The 23,916-nt window shown below is 45.0% G+C and overlaps 1 protein-coding gene across 1 annotated transcript in view; it reads left to right on the top strand.

Moving 5' to 3' along the window:
* Positions 1–14,660, top strand: part of LOC311102128 (sister chromatid cohesion protein PDS5 homolog B-like) — an 88,106-nt gene extending 73,446 nt beyond the window's left edge. The window contains exons 26-35 of the mRNA XM_084143363.1: positions 2,647–2,761; positions 5,243–5,375; positions 5,629–5,748; positions 10,235–10,297; positions 10,519–10,658; positions 12,288–12,591; positions 12,988–13,166; positions 13,404–13,505; positions 13,686–13,764; positions 13,982–14,660. Coding sequence (XP_083999489.1) covers positions 2,647–2,761; positions 5,243–5,375; positions 5,629–5,748; positions 10,235–10,297; positions 10,519–10,658; positions 12,288–12,591; positions 12,988–13,166; positions 13,404–13,505; positions 13,686–13,764; positions 13,982–14,011 — 1,265 coding nt within the window. The 3' untranslated portion in view covers positions 14,012–14,660. The remainder of the gene's footprint in view (positions 1–2,646; positions 2,762–5,242; positions 5,376–5,628; positions 5,749–10,234; positions 10,298–10,518; positions 10,659–12,287; positions 12,592–12,987; positions 13,167–13,403; positions 13,506–13,685; positions 13,765–13,981) is intronic.
* The last annotated feature ends 9,256 nt before the right edge of the window (positions 14,661–23,916 follow it).

Raw genomic sequence — 23,916 nt, 5'->3', positions numbered from 1 at the left:
AAGTGTGTGCCATCAGGCCTGGAGGGAAGCAAAAGTCATTCCGCTACCTAAGAATAGTAAAGCCCCCATTACTGGCTCAAATAGCCAACCAATCAGCCTGTTACCAACCCTTAGTAAAGTTTTGGGGGAAATTGTTTGACCAGAAACAATGCTATTTTACAGTGAACAAACTGACAAGACTTTCAGCACGCTTATAGGGAAGGACATTCAACAAGCACAGCACTTACACAAATGACTGATTGTATGAGAGAAGATTCCAGGAGCTGTTTTGTTAGACTTCAGTGTGGCTTTTGACATTATCGATCATAGTCTTCTGCTGGAAAAACGTATGTGTTATGTCTTTACACCCCCTGCTATATTGTGGATAGAGTTACCTGTCTAACAGAACACAGAGGGTGTTTTTTAATGGAAGCCTCTCCAACATAATCCAGGTAGAATCAGGAATTCCCCAGGGCAGCTGTCTTGGCCCCTTACTTTTTTCAATCTTTACTAACGACATGCCACTGGCTTTGAGTAAAGCCAGTGTGTCTATGTATGCGGATGACTCAACACTATACACGTCAGCTACTACAGCAACTGAAATGACTGCAACACTTAACAAAGATCTGCAGTTAGTTTCAGAATGGGTGGCAAGGAATAAGTTAGTCCTAAATATTTCAAAAACTAAAAGCATTGTATTTGGGACAAATCATTCACTAAACCCTAAACCTCAACTAAATCTTGTAATAAATAATGTTGAAAATAAGCAAGTTGCGGTGACTAAACTGCTTGGAGTAACCCTGGATTGTAAACTGTCTTGGTCAAAACAAATTGATACAACAGTAGCTAGGATGGGGAGAAGTCTGTCCATAATGAAGCGCTGCTCTACCTTCTTAACAGCACTATCAACAAGGCAGGTCCTACAGGCTCTAGTTTTGTCACACCTGGACTACCGATCAGTCGTGTGGTCAGGTGCCAAAAAGAGGGACTTAGGAAAATTACAATTGGCTCAGAACAGGGCAGCACGGCTGGCCCTTAGATGTACGCAGAGAGCAAACATTAATAATATGCATGTCAATCTCTCCTGGCTCAAAGTAGAGGAGAGATTGACTTCATCACTACTTGTATTTGTGAGAGGTATTGATATGTTGAAAGCACCGAGCTGTCTGTTTAAACAACTAGCACACAGCTCAGACACCCATGCATACCCCACAAGACATGCCACCAGAGGTCTCTTCACAGTCCAGAACAGACTATGGGAGGCACACAGTACTACATAGAGCCATGACTACATGGAACTCTATTCCACAGCAGGTAACTGATGCAAGCAGTAGAATCCGATTTTTTTTTTAAACAGATAAAAATATACATTATGGAACAGCGGTAACATACGCACTATACACACACGTACAGAAGGATTTTGTGTTGTGGAGTATGGGCCTGAGGGCACACATTTAGTGTGTTGTGAATTATGTAATGAATGTATTGTAATGTTTTTACAATTGTATAACTGCCTTAATTTTGCCAGACCCCAGGAAGAGTAGCTGCTGCCTTGGCAGCAGCTGATGGGGATCCATAATAAATAGAAATACAATCAGGCCTTTATGGTAGATTGGCCAGACGGAAGCCACTCCTCAGTTAAAGGCACATGACAGCCTGCTTGGAGTTTGCCAAAAGGCACCTAAAGGACTCTCAGACCATGAGAAACAAGATTCTCTGGTCTGATGAAACCAAGATTGAAGTCTTTGGCCTGAATGCCAAGCGTCACATCTGGAGGAAACCTGGCACCATCCCTACGGTGAAGCATGGTGGTGGCAGCATCATGCTGTGGGGAAGTTTTTCAGTGGCAGGGACTGGGAGACTAGTGTAGATTGATTAGGATTTTTATTTATTTAATCCATTTTAGAATAAGGCTGTAATGTAACAATGTGGAAAAAGTCAAGGGGTCTGAATACTTTCTGAATGCACTGTACTTCCATTCATTTTTTCAACGGGTACCGGGGGACCTTCAGATGATTCTTGTGAGGCCTGTGGGCGTACTAGAGCAAAACAACCGACATGAGTCTCATCTTTCCATAGAGGGGTCATAATAGTTTGACACAAACCGTTCAGGCGCAACAGACGATTCTGTGAGAAGACAGATTTTCGGGATGTCTCATGTTCTGACAAATACTGCTGTAGCTCTGTCACCTTTAACCGCAGATGCGGAAGTGCGACATAAGCAGATGCGGTGGATTGAGACGCATCCAATGCAAAAAGAATAACAGATCTCTAGATTAAACTGCCAGATTTTAATGGGGATTATTTGTATTATGCTAATTAGATCGACCTAAAATGAAATGAGAACAGCCTAGGTCAATTGAAAATAAGAAAACTTATACGACAAAAAAAGTGAACTCTCTCTTTAAACAGCTCTACCTAGAGCCTGGGGGTTTTCCTGGTCTCATTATGTTGTCAGGAAAAACTCTTGACCCTAGGGATAGATCAAACATTGTAATTGTTGATTGTTGACTGCCTACCCCACACTTGTCACTGTAGTCAGCAGTCTGCCATAGCGCTGTGTGGCATGGTCATCATGATTTGTGTGTTTGTGCGCGTGTGTGCTCGTGCGTGCTCGTGCGTGCATGTGCGTGTTTGTGTTTCTGCTCGTGTGTGTTCTTCTTGTAGAGAAGCTGTTCTCTCTGCTGCCAGAGTACGTGGTGCCGTACGCCATCCACCTTCTAGTTCACGACCCAGACTACGTCAAGGTGCAGGACATCGAGCAGCTCAAAGACATCAAGGAGTGAGTGGCTAATCTGACAATACAGAACATTTTCTAAATGAAAAATTGCCCAGAAATGACATTGCACAAAAAGGGGCACACCTCCCCACACCAATGAGCAAAAGCATGTATTGTTTACCTAAAACAAAGGATCAGTGTGGTTTCATGAGTTAACATATTGATATCAAACATTGAAATGAACCATACAGCCAACATTGAAGGCCAAATTCTAATGGTGACGTAAAAAATGTGCAACTAAATAGCGTACATAACCCTACATACAGTGCCTTCGGAAAGTATTCAGACCCCTTGACTTTTTCCACATCCTTATTCAAAAATGGATACATTTTTTTAAATTCTTCAGCCATCTACACACACTACCCCATAATGACAAGGCAAAAACAGGTTTTTAGAAATGTTTGCACATTTATTAAATATTAAAAACAGAAATACCTTATTTACATAAGTATTCAGCCCCTTTGCTATGAGACTCGAAATTGAGCTCAGGTGCATCCTGTTTCCATTGATCATCCTTGAGATGTTTCTACAACTTCATTGGCGTCCACCTGTGGTGAATTCAATTGATTGGACATGATTTGGAAAGGCACACACCTGTCTATATAAGGTCCCACAGTTGATAGTGCATGTCAGAGCAAAAACCAAGCCATGAGGTCGAACGAATTCTCCGAAGCTCTCCGAGACAGAATTGTGTCGAGGCACAGATCTGGGGAAGGGTACCAAAAAAATTTCCACAGCATTGAAGGGCCCCAAGAACACAGTGGCCTCCATCATTCTTAAATGGAAGATGTTTGGAACCACCAAGACTCTTCCTAGAGCTGGCCGCCCGGCCAAACTGAGCAATCGGGGGAGAAGGGCCTTGGTCAGGGAGATGACCAAGAACCTGATGGTCACTCTGACAGTGCTCTAGAGTTCCTCTGTGGAGATGGAAGAACCTTCCAGAAGGACAACCATCTCTGCAGCACTCCACCAATCAGGCCTTTATGGTAGAGTGGCCAGACAGAAGCTACTCCTCAGTAAAAAGGCACATGACAACCCTCTTGGAGTTTGCCAAAAGGCACCTAAAGACTGTCAGACCATGAGAAACAAGATTCTCTGGTCTGATGAAACCAAGATTTAACTCTTTGGCCTGAATGCCAAGCGTCACGTCTGGAGGAAACCTGGCACCATCCCTATGGTGAAGCATGGTGGTGGCAGCATCATGCTGTGGGGATGTTTTTTAGTGGCAGGGACTGGGAGACTAGTCAGGATCGAGGCAAAGATGAACGGAGCAAAGTACAGAGAGAGATCCTTGATTAAACCTGTTCCAGAGCGCTCAGGACCTCCGACTAGGGTGAAGGTTCCCCTTCCAACAGGACAATGACCCTAAGCACACAGCCAAGACAACGCAGGAGTGGCTTCGGGACAAGTCTCTGAATGTCCTTGAGTGGCCCAGCCAGTGCCCGGACTTGAACCCGATCGAACATCTCTTCAGAGACCTGAAAATAGCTGTGCAGCAATGCTCCCCATCTAACCTGACAGAGCTTGAGAGGATCTGCAGAGAAGAATGGGAGAAACTCCCCAAATACAGGTGTGCCAAGCTTTTAGCGTCATACCCAAGAAGACTCAATGCTGTAATTGCTGCCAAAGGTGCTTCAACAAAGTACTGAGTAAAGGGGCTGAATACTTACGTTACCAGTCAAAAGTTTGGACACACCTACTCATTCCAGAGTTGTTCTTTATTTTTACTATTTTCTACATTGTAGAATAATAGTGAAGACATCAAAACTATGAAATAACACATATGGAATCATTTAGTAACCAAAAAAGTGTTAAACAAAGAAAATATATTTTATATTTGAGATTCTTCAAATAGCCACCGTTTGCCTTGATGACAGCTTTGCACACTCTTGGCATTCTCCACGGAAGAAGTTTAAAGAGTTACCATCTCCCGAATTAAACTCTAAAGGTCTTTACCTATCACATCCATAAAACAGTCAACGTATTAATTCATAACCTCTTATCATATCATTCTAAACGGTTGTAACCTTCTTGGATCCGCAAAAGCCCCAGCTTTACTTATGATTCAGCAAACACAAATTGGTTTAATTATTTATTTACTAGTTAACTAAATAATAAAACAGAATAACATACACAGTTAATACATGAGAAAAAGGTCCCTAGCGGACTAACAACAACATGACTGCTTGTTTACCAAAAGAGGGAGGGGTAGAGAGCACAACACTTATCGTACATTTGGAAACTACGCTCACAGTAATAATTGACTTTGCTCATGAACCACTGCCCGTTTGGAGTAAGAAATCATGAATGTATCTACGTGTGGATACCTTTGTTCGTCGTCTATCTCTGTCGAACCCAAGCCCTCTTCGAAAGAGGGTTTTGGCTGGGTCTTCGCTCAGCTCACTTGTAAGGCTCTGATTGTCCACAAGATCACAATGTCCTTCTTCTTAGTTGGATGAATGAGTCTTGTCCTGTCCTCTGCAGGTCCCTGTGGTTTGTCCTGGAGATCATCATGGCTAAGAACGATAACAACAGCCATGCCTTTATTAGGAAGATGGTGGAGAACATCAAACAGACGAAAGACAGACAGGCACCCAACGACACCAGGATTAACGAGGTAGCTGTACCACCGCCACGGCTCTGACAGGAGAGATAATTAGATTGATTTATTTTTGAGTTAATTTAACAAGGGGTTAGTCTCATGATTGAGATCAACTCTTTTGCAAGAGAGACCTGCAGGAGTAATCAACAAGATGACAGGGATCCTTTCCCTTTAACCAGACACTGTGCTCTGCTCTTATCCACATTATCCATTTTGATAACGACGGTGGTTGTAGAAATGATTTCTAACCTGGGTTCTCTCTCCTCAGAAACTGTACACAGTGTGTGATGTGGCCATGAACATTGTCATATCCAAGAGCACTACATACAGTCTGGAGTCACCAAAAGACCCTGTCCTGCCCGCTCGCTTCTTCACTCAGCCGGACAAGGTAGCCATCCTTAATATGTTGTGTTGTTTTTATTGTGGTATACTGTATATGTTTGTATTGGCTAGTGCAATCACATTACACCATTTGGGGATCATTACCTATACGCTGAGTGTACAAAACATTAGGAACACCACGTCTTTCCATGACATAAACTGACCAGGTGAAAGCTGTAATCCCTTATTGATGTCACCTGTTAAATCCACTTCAATCAGTGTAGATGAAGGGGAGGAGACAGGTTAAAGAATGATTAAGCCTTTAGACATAGATTGTGTGTGTGCCATTCAGAGGGTGAATGGGCAAGACAAAATATTTAAGTGCCTTTGAACGGGGTATCAAATCAATCAAATCAAATTTTATTTGTCACATACATGTTTAACAATAGGTGCCAGGCGCAACGGTTTGAGTGTGTCAAGAACTGCAATGCTGCTGGGTTTTTCCACGCGCAACAGTTTCCCGTGTGCATCAAGAATGGTCCACCACCCAAAGAACATCCAGCCAACTTAACGACTGTGGGAAGCATTGGCGTTAACATGGGCCAGTATCCCTGTGGAACGCTTTCAACACCTTGTAGATTCCATGCCCCGACGAATTGAGGCTGTTCTAAGGGAAAAAAGGGGGTGCAACTCAATATTAGGAAGGTGTTCCTAATGTTTTATACACTCAGTGTAGACTAGAGGAAACCTCAAGTGTTTCTAGCACGCGCGCACACACACTGAGTGTACAAAACATTAGGAACACCTTCCTAATATTGAGTCGCACCCCCTTTTTTCCCTCAGAACAGCGTCAATTCGTCGGGGCATGGACTCTACAAGGTGTCAAGCTGGATGTCCTTTGGGTGGTGGGCTATTCTTGACACTCACGGGAAACTGTTGAGCGTGAAAAACCCAGCAGCGTTGCAGTTCTACACAACTGTGGAGTCAACATGGGCCAGCATCCCTGTGGAATGCTTTCGACACCTTGTAGAGTCCATGCCCCGACAAATTTAGGCTTTTCTGGGGGGAAAAGGGGGTGCAACTCAATATTATCAATGTGTTCCTAATGTTTTGTACACTCAGTGTATATCATACTATCTATTATGGTATGACAACTATAGGCATACATATTCATATATGTTAATATACAGTTGAAGTCGGAAGTTTACATACACCTTAGCCAAATACATTTAAACTCTGTTTTTCACAATTCCTGACATTTAATCCTAGTAAAAATTCCCTGTCTTAGGTCAGTTTGGATCACCACTTTATTTTAAGAATGTGAAATATCTGAATATTATTTCACCTTTATTTAACCAGGTAAGCCAGTTGAGAACAAGTTCTCATTTACAACTGCGACCTGGCCAAGATAAAGCAAAGCAGTGCGATAAAAACAACAACACAGAGTTACATATGGGGTAAAACTAAACATAAAGTCAAAAATACAACAGAAAATATATATACAGTGTGTGCAAATGTAGCAAGTTATGGAGGTAAGGCAATAAATAGGCTATAGTGCAAAATAATTACAATTAGTATTAACACTGGAAGGCTAGATGTGCAAGAGATTATGTGCAAATAGAGATACTGGGGTGCAAAAGAGCTAAATAAATAACAATATAGGGATGAGGTAGTTGGGTGGGCTAATTTCAGATGGGCTGTGTACAGGTGCAGTGATCGGTAAGGTGCTCTGACAACTGATGCTTAAAGTTAGTGAGGGAGATAAGAGTCTCCAGCTTCAGAGATTTTTGCAATTCGTTCCAGTCATTGGCAGCAGAGAACTGGAAGGAATGTCGGCCAAAGGAGGTGTTGGCTTTGGGGATGACCAGTGAGATATACCTGCTGGAGCGCAGACTACGGGTGGGTGCTGCTATGGTGACCAATGAGCTAAGATAAGGCAGGGATTTGCCTAGCAGTGATTTATAGATGGCCTGGAGCCAGTGGGTTTGACGACGAACATGTAGTGAAGACCAGCCAACAAGAGCGTACAGGTCACAGTGGTGGGTAGTGTATGGGGCTTTGGAGACAAAACGGATGGCACTGTGATAGACTACATCCAATTTGCTGAGTAGAGTGTTGGAGGCTATTTTGTAAATGACATCGCCGAAGTCAAGGATCGGTAGGATAGTCAGTTTTACGAGGGCATGTTTGGCAGCATGAGTAAAGGAGGCTTTGTTGCGAAATAGGAAGCCTATTCTAGATTTAACTTTGGATTGGAGATTCTTAATGTGAGTCTGGAAGGAGAGTTTACAGTCTAACCAGACACCTAGGTATTTGAAGTTGTCCACATACTCTAGGTCAGACCCGTCGAGAGTAGTGATTCTAGTCGGGTGGGCGGGTGCCAGCAGCGTTCGATTGAAGAGCATGCATTTAGTTTTACTAGTGTTTAAGAGCAGTTGGAGGCTACTGAAGGAGTGTTGTATGGCATTGAAGCCCGTTTGGAGGTTTGTTAACACAGTGTCCAATGAAGGGCCAGATGTATACAAAATGGTGTCGTCTGCGTAGAGGTGGATCTGAGAGTCACCAGCAGCAAGAGCGACATCATTGATATACACGGAGAAAAGAGTCGGCCCAAGAATTGAACCCTGTGGCACCCCCATTGAGACTGCCATAGGTCCAGACAACAGGCCCTCCGATTTGACACATTGAACTCTATCTGAGAAGTAGTTGGTGAACCAGGCGAGGCAGTCATTTGAGAAACCAAGGCTATTTAGTCTGCCAATAAGAATGCGGTGGTTGACAGAGTCGAAAGCCTTGGCCAGGTCGATGAAGACGGCTGCACAGTACTGTCTATTATCGATCGCGGTTATAATATCGTTTAGGACCTTGAGCGTGGCTGAAGTGCACCCATGACCAGCTCGGAAACCGGATTGCATAGCGGAGAAGGTACGGTGGGATTCGAAATGGTCGGTTATCTGTTTGTTAACTTGGCTTTCAAATACTTTCGAAAGGCAGGGCAGGATGGATATAGGTCTGTAACAGTTTGGATCTAGAGTGTCACCCCCTTTGAAGAGGGGGATGACCGCGGCAACAGTAGAGAGAATTATTTATTTCAGCTTTCATCACATTCCCAGTAGGTCAGAAGTTTACATACACTCAATTAGTATTGCCTTTAAATTGTTTAACTTTGGTCAAACGTTTCGGGTAGCCTTCCACAAGCTTCCTACGATAAGTTGGGTGAATTTTGGCCCATTCCTCCTGACAGAGCTGGCGTAACGGAGTCAGGTTTGTAGGCCTCCTTGCTCGCACACGCTTTTTCAGTTCTGCCCACAAATGTTCTATAGGATTGAGGTCAGGGCTTTGTTGTCCTTAAGCCATTTTGCCACAACTTTGGAAGTATGCTTGTCCATTTGGAAGACCCATTTGCGACCAAGCTTTAACTTCCTGACTGATGTCTTGAGATGTTGCTTAAATATATCATCATAATTTTCCTTCCTCATGATGCCATCTATTTTGTGAAGTGCACCAGTCCCTCCTGCAGCAAAGCACCCCCACAGCATCATGCTGCCACCCCTGTGCTTCACGGTTGGGATGTTGTTCTTCGGCTTGCAAGTACCCCCTTTTTCCTCCACACATAACGATGGTCATTATGGCCAAACAGTTATATTTTTGTTTCATCAGACTAGAGGACCAAAAAGTACGATCTTTATCCCCATGTGCAGTTGCAAACCGTAGCCTGGCTTTTTTATGGCGGTTTGGAGCAGTGGCTTCTTCCTTGCTGAGCGGCCTTTCAGGTTATGTCGATATAGGACTTGTTTTACTGTGGATATAGATACTTTTGTACCTGTTTCCTCCAGCATCTTCACAAGGTCCTTTGCTGTTGTTCTGGGATTGATTTGCACTTTTCGCACCAAAGTACGTTCATCTCTAGGAGACAGAACACGTCTCCTTCCTGAGCGGTATGATGGCTGCGTGGTTCCATGGTGTTTATACTTGCGTACTATTGTTTGTACAGATGAACGTGGTACCTTCAGGCGTTTGGAAATTGCTCCCAAGGATGAACCAGACTTGTGGAGGTCTACAATTCATTTTCTGAGGTCTTGGCTGATTTATTTTGATTTTCCCATGATGTCAAGCAAAGAGGCACTGAGTTTGAAGGTAGGCCTTGAAATACATCCACAGGTACACCTCCAATTGACTCAAACGATGTCAATTAGCCTATCAGAAGCTTCTAAAGCCATGACATCATTTTCTGGAATTTGTTTAAAGCTGTTTAAAGGCACAGTCAACTTAGTGAATGTAAACTTCTGACCCACTGGAATTGTGATACAGTGAATTATAAGTGAAATAATCTGTCTGTTTACAATTGTTGGAAAAGTTACTTGTGTCATGCACAAGGAAGATGTCCTAACCAACTTGCCAAAACTATAGTTTGTTAACAAGAAATTTGTGGAGTGGTTGAAAAACGAGTTTTAATGACTCCAACCTAAGTGTATGTAAACTTCCGACTTCAACTGTAGATCATTGATGAAACCCTTTTACTCTCAATCCTATCTGTTCTGGTTCACTTACAGAACGCCAGTAATACAAAAAACTATCTCCCGCCAGAGATGAAGTCCTTTTTCACTCCAGGAAAGGTAAGCGACATGTCTGCTATATGTTGTCCCCCCCCCCCCACCCACCCCCGAGGACACCGCTTAAACGTTTGGAAAAATCTAAGAATTAATTAAATATAAAATGTTATTGCTGCGTTTCTTGGTCTCTGTGTACTTCACTTATGGACTTGCAATAAATCCATCCATCCATCTGAGCCAGCTGCCTCAGGTAATGTTGTTCCTCTCTGTGTTCCTCTCTCCAGCCCAAAGCGGCCAACGTGCTCGGGGCAGTCAACAAGCCCCTGGCCTCGGCCGGGAAGCAGACCAAGCTGAGCTGCATGGAGACGGTCAGCAACGCCAGCAGCAACTCCAACCCTGACTCCCCTGGACGCAGCAAAGGGAGGTCAGTGTCAGTGACCCCTTTAGTGCTCTGCTCTCAGGTCAAATAAGAACAATAAGATAGAAAAGTAGAAAACCCAGATTCACTGAACATGGTCTTTTAGATATTTCATTCATTTGCAGCAGCAGAGGTCAAACCGACACGTTTTGGCAAAGCCATCATCTGTGTTAAAAGGAAATATATACTGAACAATAATATAAACACAACATGTAAATTGTTGGTCCCATGTTTCATGAGCGGAAATAAAAGATCCCCGAAATTTTCCATATGGACAAAAAGCTTATTTCTCTCAAATTTTGGGCACACATTTCTTTACATCCCTGTTAGTGAGCATTTATACTTTGCCAAGATAATCCATCCACCTGACAGGTGTGGCATATCAAGAAGCTGATTAAACAGCATGATCATTACACAGGTGCACCTTGTGCTGGGGACAGTAAAAGGCCACTCTAAAATGTGCAGTTTTGTCACACAACACAATGCCACAGATGTCTTATGTTTTGAGGGAGCGTGCAATTGGCATGCTGACTGCAGGAATGTCCACCAGAGACGTTGCCAGATAATGTTCTGTTTATTTCTCTACCATAAGCCGCCTCAAGTCATTTTAGAGAATTTGGCAGTACATCCAACCGGCCTCACAACCGCAGACCATGTGTAACCACGCCAGGACCTCCACATCCAGCTTCTTCACCTGCAGGATTGTCTGAAACTAGCCAACCGGACAGCTGATGAAACTGAGGAGTATTTCTGTCTGTAATAAAGCCCTTTTGTGGGGGAAAAAATAATTCTGATTTGGCTGGGCCTGGCTCCCCAGTCATGTGAAATCCATAGATTAGGGTCTAATGAATTTATTTAAATTGATTGATATGATCTGTAACTCGTTGAAATAAGTATCTGAAAGACTATTTAACCCAGAGTGCTGGGTTTTTATTTTTCTCGATTATTCGGGAGACAACATGGATCACCCATTTATCCAAATTGTTTGTCAGAGCCTCAGTATTCGGTGGCACGTGTTTGTAATTGAGACGTCGGGTTCTGCACCAGTCTAAGAAAAACAAGCTACCGTGTTTGTCACCAGGCTGTATACTTCAAAAAACCCTTGTCATTTACATCATCCAGGAGAGAGGGAATGAGTCACATCTGAACTGAATAGATGAATGGGGTATGTGCTGCCAGGTAATGGAGTGATGTGTACATAAAAGATGATAGGGCTGTATACGTAGGTGGAGGGAGCGGGAAGACAGACGGATGTCGCTACTAGTCAATCTTTCTACTTTGCCTTGAGGGGACAAGTGCATGTATTATAGTCTGTAGCAGGTGTTGTTTAGCTACATTTACTTGGGAGGTACAGTATAATGCAGCTATGTTCCAGGAGAGCTGCAGAAAAAAGGGTCAAGTCCGTTCACTGCTGCTTCCACAAATGAGGGCAGGAATGTTACCTTTTGTCCTACAGTTACTCTGTTGGAAACCACTGGCAGTTTGGAAACCACTGGCAGTTTGGAAACCACTCGCAGTTTGGAAACCACTGGCTTAGACCACCCTAGACCACTCTTACAGTTAATCATATTTTTTGGCCCAGTCCCTGTGGCAAGGCAGACACGCATAATAAAACACTATCTCTTAATGTCCCAGGATCGACAGTGCCGAGGTGGACCACAGTGAGAATGAGGATATCACGGTCATGAATAATCCGGCTGCTCAGGATGGCGACAGCAAGCCCGGCCGGGGACGCAAACGAGGGGCCGCCGCTGCCAGCCAGGAGGACAAGGCAGGCCAGGAGGCTAAGCCCAAACGAGGGCGGAAGAAGGAGCCGGCGGCTAACACCAGTGAGGGGGAGGAGCCGTGGTCCGAGACCAGTGCCGCAGACACCACTCTGGAGACGGAAGACGAGCAGAACAATCCTCCCAAAAGAGGTCGCAGGGGACGGCCCCTGAAGGTGCCATTTTGTTTTTTAACCCCGGTTGCCTTATTTTAATGGGGAAGTTCAGGATTTTACAACTTGATTTTAGTGGCCCATAGACTACTTTCAGGGTGAGGAACCATCTAACATCAAGTTGTAAAATCTTGAACTTCACACTTAATGGTTGCTATCCAACTTATCTTCAACACAGATCACATAATTTATCAGATCTCACAATACTCAGAGAAGTGTTTATACAGACCATCTTAATAGCGCCACTGCTATAAAGATGGTCTGGAAAGCAACTAATGTTTACAACAAGACTGTGGGTCTTGTTGCGGTTGTTTGATCTGTTCTTGTATTTAATACTTTTACACTATAAAGTGTTCTTGAAAGTTAGTTGGAATAAAATATATTATTATCATTATTGAGGCTGCTAAGGCCAAGGATGACACACTTACCAAGGGCACGAGGGGCCGAAAGAAGGCTGCTTGTCAAGCTGAGGAGGAGGAAGAGGAGCAGGGAGAGGAAGAAGATGGAAGCAGTGAGAACATGGAAGTGAAGGCCACGGTGCAGAGAGGAGGCAGGGCACCACGGCGGTCGCAGCAGAGGTGAGATCCCTCTGGATTCTGATCTAACTAGTATTATAGTCTACTAATGACTTTTTGAATGACTAATTGTAGATTGCCGCAGAGCCGTATGTGGCTCTGGAGCCGCGGGTTTCAGGTCCCTGGTCTAGATGGACACATTGACAGGTTGATAAATCCATAGCCAACTCCTAACATGCTCCCAAGGTGTGTATAGGGAATCTTTTGTGACATTTTGTTGCTGTTTGTGTTTTTTTACAGAGTGGAGGCCTCAAAGGCCACAGACGACTCTGCAGAATCCACTCCACAGAAAAGACGGGGGAGACCTCCCAAATCACAGCAACAGCCAGCCAAGAAAAATCTGTAACTCGTGTTGCATTTTCTTCAAATTCATTCATTAGCCTTTATATTTTGAATTAATTCAGTGCCTTGAGTTGCTGTTTGCAGGTTTTTGTTTTGACTTGACTTCAATGTAAACCCTTACACTCAGTGAGTAGCAGGCTGTTGTTTCGCTGTAGTACAATGACCTGCTGTGTGTTTCAGTAAAGAGAACAAGTCCGAGGTGGAGGAGATGGAGATGTCTCAGAGTCAGGAAGAGGAGGAGAGCAAGACCACACCCAAAGTAAGTAGACCCACCCCTCACCTCCCCCTCAACCTCCAGTCCCCGCCTCTCCCTACACTCTCAGCCCCCTCCCCTTACCCACCTCGTCACCCTCCTTCATGTCCTCCTCCACTCCCTCACCCACCTCAATGTGCCATCTCTCAGCTGTGCTGGTAACATCTTTATATATGTCTATTGGACTTTCTAACCAGGATCTCCATGCTGTTGTTGTCCCCAGGTGCAAAGGAAGACGGGCAGGAGAAGATGAGACAGAGAGCGTGTTTTTTCTCCACTGTCAGGAGGACTGTGACCAGGAGAATGAGGACAGATGGAGAGGAGCTGTACATGCATGTGTCCTTGATGTTCAGTTGTTAAGCTTTGCCACACACACATCCACCTTGGTTTGTCTAACGTAGTTATGTGTGCCGCCGACCACGTGAACGATCCAAACTGATGAAAATAAATGTAAATAGTCTCTCTTGGCTTTTTTTCCCCCTGTGCTGGGGAGGCAGTTGTGTAGCTTTTATCTCCCAGCTTTAAGATATCGCATCAGCTCTAACTGTCATAGTGAATGTTTGGAATCAACTCATTTTTCAGTATTTTTCAGGTGCTTTTTTCTGTATCGTTCTGTGACGAGGGAAAAACAGTGTTGTAGATTTTATTTGTTAAGTTTATTTTTTAATTCGTTTTTGTTACTTCGTTTGTGTACTCCTGTTTGCATTATATTGTGCATGTGCAAAGGTGCCAATGCAGAATAAGATTAAAACAAGTGATCAATCCAAGATTAAATCAAGTATTTGGTCCATTTTGCTGCCCAGTATTGTTTTATCAGTGTTTTGAGACGGAGAAAGAAGAGTATTAAATAGAAAATAATACAATTTCAACTAATTGAAATTTGTTTTTGGCTGTGTGCAGAGAGGAAATGCAATTTCCTCATACATTTTTCCAGTCTGTTTAATCAATAAAATATTCTATATGAAATATGTGTTTCCTTTGTATTCCTCTGTGGAACATGGAAGCTCTGCTAGGGGTATTGGTCATGCTGCATGATGGCTGTGTGCCTAATCAAATATTATTTGTCACATGCTTCGTAAACAACAGATGTAGACTAACAGTGAAATGCTTACTTACGGGGCCTTTTCCAACAATGCAGAGTTAAAGATAAAAAATGAAAATAGTGACATGAGGAATAAATACACAGTGAATAACGAGTAAAAAATAACATGGCTATACACAGGGGTATGAGGTAATTGAGGTAGCTATGTACACTGAACAGAAATATAAACGCAACATGTAAAGTGCTGGTCCCATGTTTCATGAGCTGAATAAAGGAGTATTTCTGTCTGTAATAAAGCCCTTTTGTGGGGAAAAACTCATTCTGATTGGCTGGGCCTGGCTCCCAAGTGGGTGGGCCTATGCCTCTCAGGCCCACCCATGGCTGCGCCCCTGCCCAGTCATGTAAAATACAATTAATTAATTTATTTCAATTGACTGATTTGCTTATATGAAATGTAACTCAGAAAAATCTTTGAAGTTGTTGCATGTTGCGTTTTATATTTTTGTTGAGTATACGTACAGTTCCTTGCAAAAGTATTCATCCCCCTTGGCGTTTTTCCTATTTTGTTGCGTTACAACCTGGAATTTAAATTGATTTTTATTTGGATTTCATGTAATGGACATACAGAAAATAGTCCAAATTGGTGAAGTGAAAAAAATAATAATAACTTGTTTCAAACAATTCTAGAAAATAAATAACGGAAAAGTGGTGCGTGCATATGTATTCAACCCCTTCGCTATGAAGCCACTAAATAAGATCTGGTGCAACCAATTACCTTCAGAAGACACATAATTAGTTAAATTGCACACAGGTGGACTTTATTTAGGTGTCACATGATCTGTCACATGATCTCAGTATATACAGTTGAAGTCGGAAGTTTACATACACTTAGGTTGAAGTCATTAAAACTCGTTTTTCAACCACTCCACAAATTTCTTGTTAATAAACTATCGTTTTGGCAAGTCAGTTAGGACATCTACTTTGTGCATGACACAAGTAATTTTTCCAACAAATGTTTACAGACAGATTATTTAACTTATTCACTGTATCACAATTCCAGTGGGTCAGAAGTTTACATACACTAAGTTGACGGTGCCTTTAAACAGCTTGGAAAATTCCAGAAAATTATGTCATGGCTTTAGAAGCTTCTGATAGGCTGATTGACATAATTTGAGTGAATTGGAGGTGTACCTGTGGATGTATTTCAAGGCCTACCCTTAAACTCAGTGCCTCTTTGCTTGACATCATGGGAAAATCCTAAGAAATAAGCCAAGACCTCAGATTTTTTTTTTTAGACCTCCATAAGTCTGGTTCATCATTTGGAGCAATTTCCAAACGCCTGAAGGTACCACATTCATCTGTACAAACAATAGTACGCAACTATAAACACCATGGGACCACGAAGCCGTCATACCGCTCAGGAAGGAGACACGTTCTGTCTCCTAGAGATGAACGTACTTTGGTGTGAAAAGTGCAAATCAATCCCAGAACAACAGCAAAGGACCTTGTGAAGATGCTGGAGGAAACAGGTACAAAAGTATCTATATCCACAGTAAAACGAGTCCTATATCGACATAATCTGAAAGGCAGCTCAGCAAGGAAGAAACCACTGTTCCAAAACCGCCATTAAAAAAAACTGACTACGGTTTGCAACTGCACATGAGGACAAAGATCGTACTTTTGTGAGAAATGTCCTCTGGTCTGATGAAACAAAAATAGAACTGTTTGGCCATAATGACCATTGTTATGTTTGGAGGAAAAAGGGGGTTGCTTGCAAGCCGAAGAACACCATCCCAACCGTGAAGCACGGGGGTGGCAGCATCATGCTGTGGGGGTGCTTTGCTGCAGGAGTGACTGGTGCACTTCACAAAATAGAAGTCATCATGAGGAAGGAAAATTATATGGATATATTGAAGCAACATCTCAAGACATCTGTCAGGAAGTTAAAGCTTGGTCGCAAATGGGTCTTCCAAATGGACAATGACCCCAAGCATACTTCCAAAGTTGTGGCAAAATGGCTTAAGGACAACAAGTCAAGGTATTGGAGTGGCCTTCACAAAGCCCTGACCTCAATCCTATAGAACATTTGTGGGCAGAACTGAAAAAGCGTGTACGAGCAAGGAGGCCTACAAACCTGATTCCGTTACACCAGCTCTGTCAGGAGAAATGGGTCAAATTTCACCCAACTTATTGTGGGTGTCACGGTTCAGACAGACGACCAGAGGACCACAATTGCGTCACACCAGAAAGTTTATTAACTTAAGGGAAAAGGGAAGTAGGGAGTGAATGAAGGCTCCAGGGGTAACAGGGATCCCGTCCAATGCGCTGGGTCTGTGCCCCCCCCAGTGGCAGCGATGCGTCCTATGAAGCCGGTGGTGGGTGGTCCAGAAGTCCTGGGGGGGGGAGACACAGACACAACAGGGCGGAATGAAACCAGGCAGCAGTACAGTTCAAGGGAAATCCAAAATACGTAGTAGCAAGGCAGAAGGCTGGTCAGAGTTACCGGGATTGAAGAGTAGTCAGGAGTCGTAATGGCAGAAGCAGGTCTGGATCTCCTGAGGCAGAAGAGTATCCAAAAAACAGGCAGGTCCGGGGTCACAAAACCAGGGTGAGCCAGAAGCGCGAGCAAACAGGTTCCGGGTGTGAGCTTTGCAGACGATCTGACACCGGAGAGCTGAAAGACAGGGCCTTAAATACTGGGAGAGGTAGTGGGTAATGCAGCGCAGCTGGCAGAGTAATTAGAGCAGAGCAGAGCAGGGACAGGTGGAGCTAGTTAGGCTGAGTAGAGAGAGTGGTGAGCAGAGTGGAAGAAAATTAAGGTGGTAACCCGGTGGAGTGAGAGGCCCATGACAGTGGGAAGCTTGTGGAAGGCTACCCGAAACATTTGACCCAAGTTAAACAATTTAAAGGCAATGCTACCAATTACTAATTGAGTGTATTTAAACTTCTGACCCACTGGGAATGTGATGAAAGAAATAAAAGCTGATGTAAATAATTCTCTCTACTATTATTCTGACATTCTACATTCTTAAAATAAAGTGGTGATCCTAACTGACCTAACACTCGAGTGGTTTAAGTGGAAACATTTAAATGTCTTGGAATGGCCTAGTCAAAGCCCAGACCTCAATCCAATTGAGAATCTGTGGTATGACTTAAAGATTGCTGTACACCAGCTGAACCCATCCAACTTGAAGGAGCTGGAGCAGTTTTGCCTTGAGGAATGGGCAAAAATCCCAGTGGCTAGATGTGCCAAGCTTATGGAGACATACCCGAAGAGACTTGCAGCTGTAATTGCTGCAAAAGGTGGCTCTACAAAGTATTGACTTTGGGGGGGTGAATAGTTATGCACGCTCAAGTGTTCTGTTTTTGTCTTATTTCTTGCTTGTTTCACTATAAAAAAATATTTTGCATCTTCAAAGTGGTAGGCATGTTGTGTAAATGAAATGATACAAACCCCCCAAAAAATCAACTTTTATTCCAGGTTGTAAGGCAACAAAATAGGAAAAATGCCAAGGGGGGTTAATACTTTCGCAAGCCACTGTATCAGTAGGGGTACAGGGACTAGGCAACAGGATAGATAATACACAGTAGCAGCAGCTTATGTGGTGAGTGTGTGTGGCGTCAGTATCAAATCAAATGTTATTTGTCACATGCGCCGAATACAACAGGTGTAGACCCTACAGTGAAATGCTTACTTACAAACCCTTAACCAACAGTGCAGTTAAGAATGAATAACAAAATAGTCTGGTTAGCCATTTCATTAGATGTTTAGGAGTCTTATGGCTTGGGGGTAGAAGCTGTTTAGAAGCCTCTTGGACCTAGACTTGGCGGTCCGGTACCGCCTGCCGTGCTGTAGCAGAGAGAACAGTCTATGACTAGGGTGGCTGGAGTCTTTGACAATTTTTAGGGCCTTCCTCTGACACCGCCTGGTATATAGGTCCTGGATGGCAGGAAGCTTGGCCCCAGTGATGTACTGGGCCGTACACACTACCCTCTGTAGTGCCTTGCGGTCGGAGGCCGAGCAGTTGCCATACCAGGCAGTGATACAACCAGTCAGGATGCTCTCGATGGTGCAGCTGTAGAACCTTTTGAGGATCTGAGGACCCATGCCAAATCTTCCTTAGGGGGAATAGGTTTTGTCGTGCCCTCTTCACGACTTTCTTGGTGTGCTTGGACCATGTTAGTTTGTTGGTGATGTGGACACCAAGGAACTTGAAGCTCTCAACCTACTCCTCTACAGCCCCGTCGATGAGAATGGGGGCGTGCTCGGTCCTCTTCTTTTTCCTGTAGTCCACAATCATCTCCTTTGTCTTGATCACGTTGAGGGAGAGGTTGTTGTCGTCCACCACACGGCCAGGTCTCTGACCTCCTCCCTATAGGCTGTCTCGTCATTGTCGGTGATCAGGCCTACCACTGTTGTGTCATCGGCAAACTTAATGATGGTGTTGGAGTCGTGCCTGGCCAAGCAGTCATGAGTGAACAGGGAGTACAGGAGGGGACTGAGCACGCACCCTTAAGGGGCCCCCGTGTTGAGGATCAGCGTGGCGGATGTGTTGTTACCTACCCTTACCACCTGGGGGCGGCCCGTCAGGAAGTCCAGGATCCAGTTGCAGAGGGAAGTGTTTAGTCCCAGGGTCCTTAGCTTAGTGATGAGATTTGAGGGCACTATGGTGTTGAACGCTGAGCTGTAGTCAATGAATGTAGGTGTTCCTTTTGTCCAGGTGGGAAAGGGCAGTATGGAGTGCAATAGAGATTGCATCATCTGTGGATCTGTTGGGGCGGTATGCAAATTGGAGTGGGCTAGGTTTTCTGGGATAATAGTGTTGATGTGAGCCATGACCAGCCTTTCAAAGCACTTCATGGCTACAGACGTGAGTGCTACGGGTCTGTAGTCATTTAGGCAAGTTACCTTAGTGTTCTTGGGCACAGGGACTATGGTGGTCTGCTTGAAACATGTTGGTATTACAGACTCATTAAGGGACAGGTTGAAAATGTCAGTGAAGACACTTGCCAGTTGGTCAGCGCATGCTCGGAGTACACATCCTGGTAACCCGTCTGGCCCTGCGACCTTGTGAATGTTGACCTGTTTTAAGGTCTTACTCACATCAGCTACAGAGAGAGTGATCACACAGTCGTCCGGAACAGCTGATGCTCTCATGCATGTTTGTGTGCGCATGTTATGAGTGGGTGGGCGTACTGTATGTGTGTGTTTGAGGGTAGAGTCAGTGCAAGAGAGTTAGTGCAAAAAAAGGGCCAATTCAGGTAGTAATAATAATAATAAATAATATGCCATTTAGCAGACGCTTTTATCCAAAGCGACTTACAGTCATGCGTGCATACATTTTTTGTGTATGGGTGGTCCCGGGGATCGAACCCACTACCTTGGCGTTACAAGCGCCGTGCTCTACCAGCTGAGCTACAGAGGACCACGTAGTCCGGGTAGCCATTTGATTAGCTATTTAGTAGTCTTATGGCTTGGTGGTAGAAGCTGTTCAGGGTCCTATTGGTTCACAGACTTGGTGCACAGGTACCACTTGCTGTACCTGTGAGAACAGAGAGAACAGTCTATGGCTTGGGTGGTGCTGTAGTGACCTCTTCACAACCGTGTGTGGACCATGTTAATTCCTTAGTGATGTGGACACAGAGGAACTTGAAGCTCTCAACGTGGATGGAGGCTTGCTCGCCCCTCCGTTTCCTGTAGTCCACGATCAGCTCCTTTGTTTTGCTGACGTTGAGGGAGAGGATGTTGTCCTGGCACCACGCTGCCAGGACTCTGTCAAAAGTAGTGCACTAAATATAGGTCAGTTCTTCAACATAGCTCATGACTGCTCAGTTCTTCAACATAGCTCATGACTGTGCAGTTCTTCAACATAGCTCATGAGCTACTGGTAACTATTAGCAACTGTGGATAGTTGTTTCACGCTTGAGAGTACCTGTAATTATGCCAGCTAGCTGCCTACCATTCAGCTGTTTTTCTAACCTCATTGTCTGAAGCGTTGGCGTTAGGTAGTTAGTAGCTACTGTGCTCGAAATGTAGCTAGCTTGTTGCTACCTGGATAGCTAACTAAACAATAGCTGGAACGACCTAGCGAACAGATGTGAACTGGCTGAGTCGATTCAGTGGCTAGCTTTGCACTTGGCTGGCTAACAGTAGCTGCTAGGGGTAAGTTATAACCTACATTTGTGTTTTGTTTTTACATACTGGTAACCAGAGTCTGTACCAAGTTAGCTAGCTGAATAATTTAAGTTAGTCTATTCCTAGAAAACATTGAACCGCTGTAGTTTACAACAATTATAGTTTCTGAGGTGGAAGTTGGGAGAGATATATTTGGGTGTTTCAGTGAAAGGTAAGTGAGGGAGGCCCTGCTCTCTCGCTTTCCCAGATGTTTAGTTAATTTAATTCCGATCTCCTTTCCATTTTCTGTAGCCTGTGAACTATGTGTCTGTCTATCCCTGTTCTCTCCTCTCCGCACAAGCTATACAAACGTCTCACACCGCGTGGCTGCTGCCACTCTAACCTGGTGGTCCCTGCACTCACGACCCACGTGGAGTTCCAGGTCTCCGGCAGCCTCTGGAACTGCCGTTCTGCGGCCAACAAAGCAGAGTTAATCTCAGCCTATGCTACCCTCCAGTCCCTCGACTTCTTGGCGCTGACGGAAACATGGATTACCACAGAAAACACTGCTACTCCTACTGCTCTCTCCTCGTCTGACCATGTGTTCTCGCATACCCCGAGAGCATCTGGTCAGCGGGGTGGTGGCACAGGAATCCTCATCTCTCCCAAGTGGACATTCTCTCTTTCTCCCCTGACCCATCTGTCTATCTCCTCATTTGAATTCCATGCTGTCACAGTCACTAGCCCATTCAAGCTTAACATCCTTATCATTTATCGCCCTCCAGGTTCCCTTGGAGAGTTCATCAATGAGCTTGACGCCTTGATAAGTTCCTTTCCTGAGGATGGCTCACCCCTCACAGTTCTGGGTGACGTTAACCTCCCTATGTCTATCTTTGACTCATTTCTCTCTGCCTCCTTCTTTCCACTCCTCTCCTCTTTTGACCTCAACCTCTCACCGTCCCCCCCTACTCACAAGGCAGGCAATACGCTTGACCTCATCTTTACTAGATGCTGTTCTTCTACTAATCTCACTGCAACTCCCCTCCAAGTCTCCGACCACTACTTTGTATCCTTTTCTCCCTCGCTCTCCTCCAACACTACTCACTCTGCTCCTACTCAGATGGTAATGCGTCGTCGCAACCTTCGCTCTCTCTCTCCCGCTACTCTCTCCTCTTCCATCCTATCATCTCTTACCTCTGTTCAATCCTTCTCCCTCCAATCTCCTGATTCTGCCTCCTCAACCCTCCTTTCCTCCCTTTCTGCATCCTTTGACTCTCTATGTCCCCTATCCTCCCGGTCGGCTCGGTCCTCCCCTCCTGCTCCGTGGCTTGACGACTCATTGCGAGCTCACAGAACAGGGCTCCGGGCAGCCGAGCGGAAATGGAGGAAAACTAGACTCCCTGCGGACCTGGCATCTTTTCACTCCCTCCTCTCTACATTTTCTTCCTCTGTTTCTGCTGCTAAAGCCACTTTCTACCACTCTAAATTCCAAGCATCTGCTTGTGACGGCCGGCCGCCCAACAACCTGCCCGCTTGACCCTATCCCCTCCTCTCTTCTCCAGACCATTTCCGGAAACCTTCTCCCTTACCTCACCTCGCTCATCAACTCATCCTTGACCGCTGGCTATGTCCCTTCCGTCTTCAAGAGAGCGAGAGTTGCACCCCTTCTCAAAAAACCTACACTCGATCCCTCCGATGTCAACAACTACAGACCAGTATCCCTTCTTTCTTTTCTCTCCAAAACTCTTGAGCGTGCCATCTTTAGCCAACTCTCTTGCTATCTCTCTCAGAATGACCTTCTTGATCCAAACCAGTCAGGTTTCAAGACTGGTCATTCAACTGAGACTGCTCTTCTCTGTGTCATGGATGCTCTCTGCACTGCTAAAGCTAACTCTCTCTCCTCTGCTCTCGTCCTTCTAGACCTATCTGCTGCCTTTGATACTGTGAACCATCAGATCCTCCTCTCCACCCTCTCCGAGTTGGGCATCTCCGGCGCGGCTCACTCTTGGATTGCGTCCTACCTGACAGGTCGCTCCTACCAGGTGGCGTGGCGAGAATCTGTCTCCGCACCACGTGCTCTCACTACTGGTGTCCCCCAGGGCTCAGTTCTAGGCCCTCTCCTATTCTCGCTATACACCAAGTCACTTGGCTCTGTCATATCCTCACATGGCCTCTCCTATCATTGCTACGCAGACGACACACAATTAATCTTCTCCTTTCCCCCTTCTGATAACCAGGTGGCGAATCGCATCTCTGCATGTCTGGCAGACATATCAGTGTGGATGATGGATCACCACCTCAAGCTGAACGTCGGCAAAACGGAGCTGCACTTCCTCCCGGGGAAGGACTGCCTGTTCCATGATCTCGCCATCACGGTTGACAACTCCGTTGTGTCCTCCTCTCAGAGTGCAAAGAGCCTTGGCGTGACCCTGGACAACACCCTGTCGTTCTCCGCTAACATCAAGGCGGTGACCCGATCCTGTAGGTTCATGCTCTACAACATTCGCAGAATACGACCCTGCCTTACACAGGAAGCGGCACAGGTCCTAATCCAGGCACTTGTCATCTCCCATCTGGATTACTGCAACTCGCTGTTGGCTGGGTTCCCTGCCTGTGCTATTAAATCCCTACAACTCATCCAGAATGCTGCAGCCCGCCTGGTGTTCAACCTTCCCAAGTTCTCTCACGTAACCCCGCTCCTCCGCACACTCCACTGGCTTCCAGTTGAAGCTTGCATCTGCTACAAGACCATGGTGCTTGCCTACGGAGCTGTGAGGGGAATGGCACCTCCATACCTTCAGGCTCTGATCAATCCCTACACCCAAACGAGGGCATTGCGTTCATCCACCTCTGGCCTGCTGGCCCCCCTACCTCTGCGGAAGCACAGTTCCCGCTCAGCCCAGTCAAAACTGTTCGCTGCTCTGGCACCCCAATGGTGGAACAAGCTCCCTCACGACGCCAGGACAGCGGAGTCACTCACCACCTTCCGGAGACACTTGAA

The sequence above is a fragment of the Coregonus lavaretus genome (genome assembly GCF_964263955.1).
Source record: "Coregonus lavaretus genome assembly, chromosome: 26".
NCBI classification, from domain to species: Eukaryota; Metazoa; Chordata; class Actinopteri; order Salmoniformes; family Salmonidae; genus Coregonus; species Coregonus lavaretus.
The sequence above is the reverse complement of the archived record's forward strand: the minus strand, read 5'-3'. Positions and strand labels throughout refer to the sequence as shown.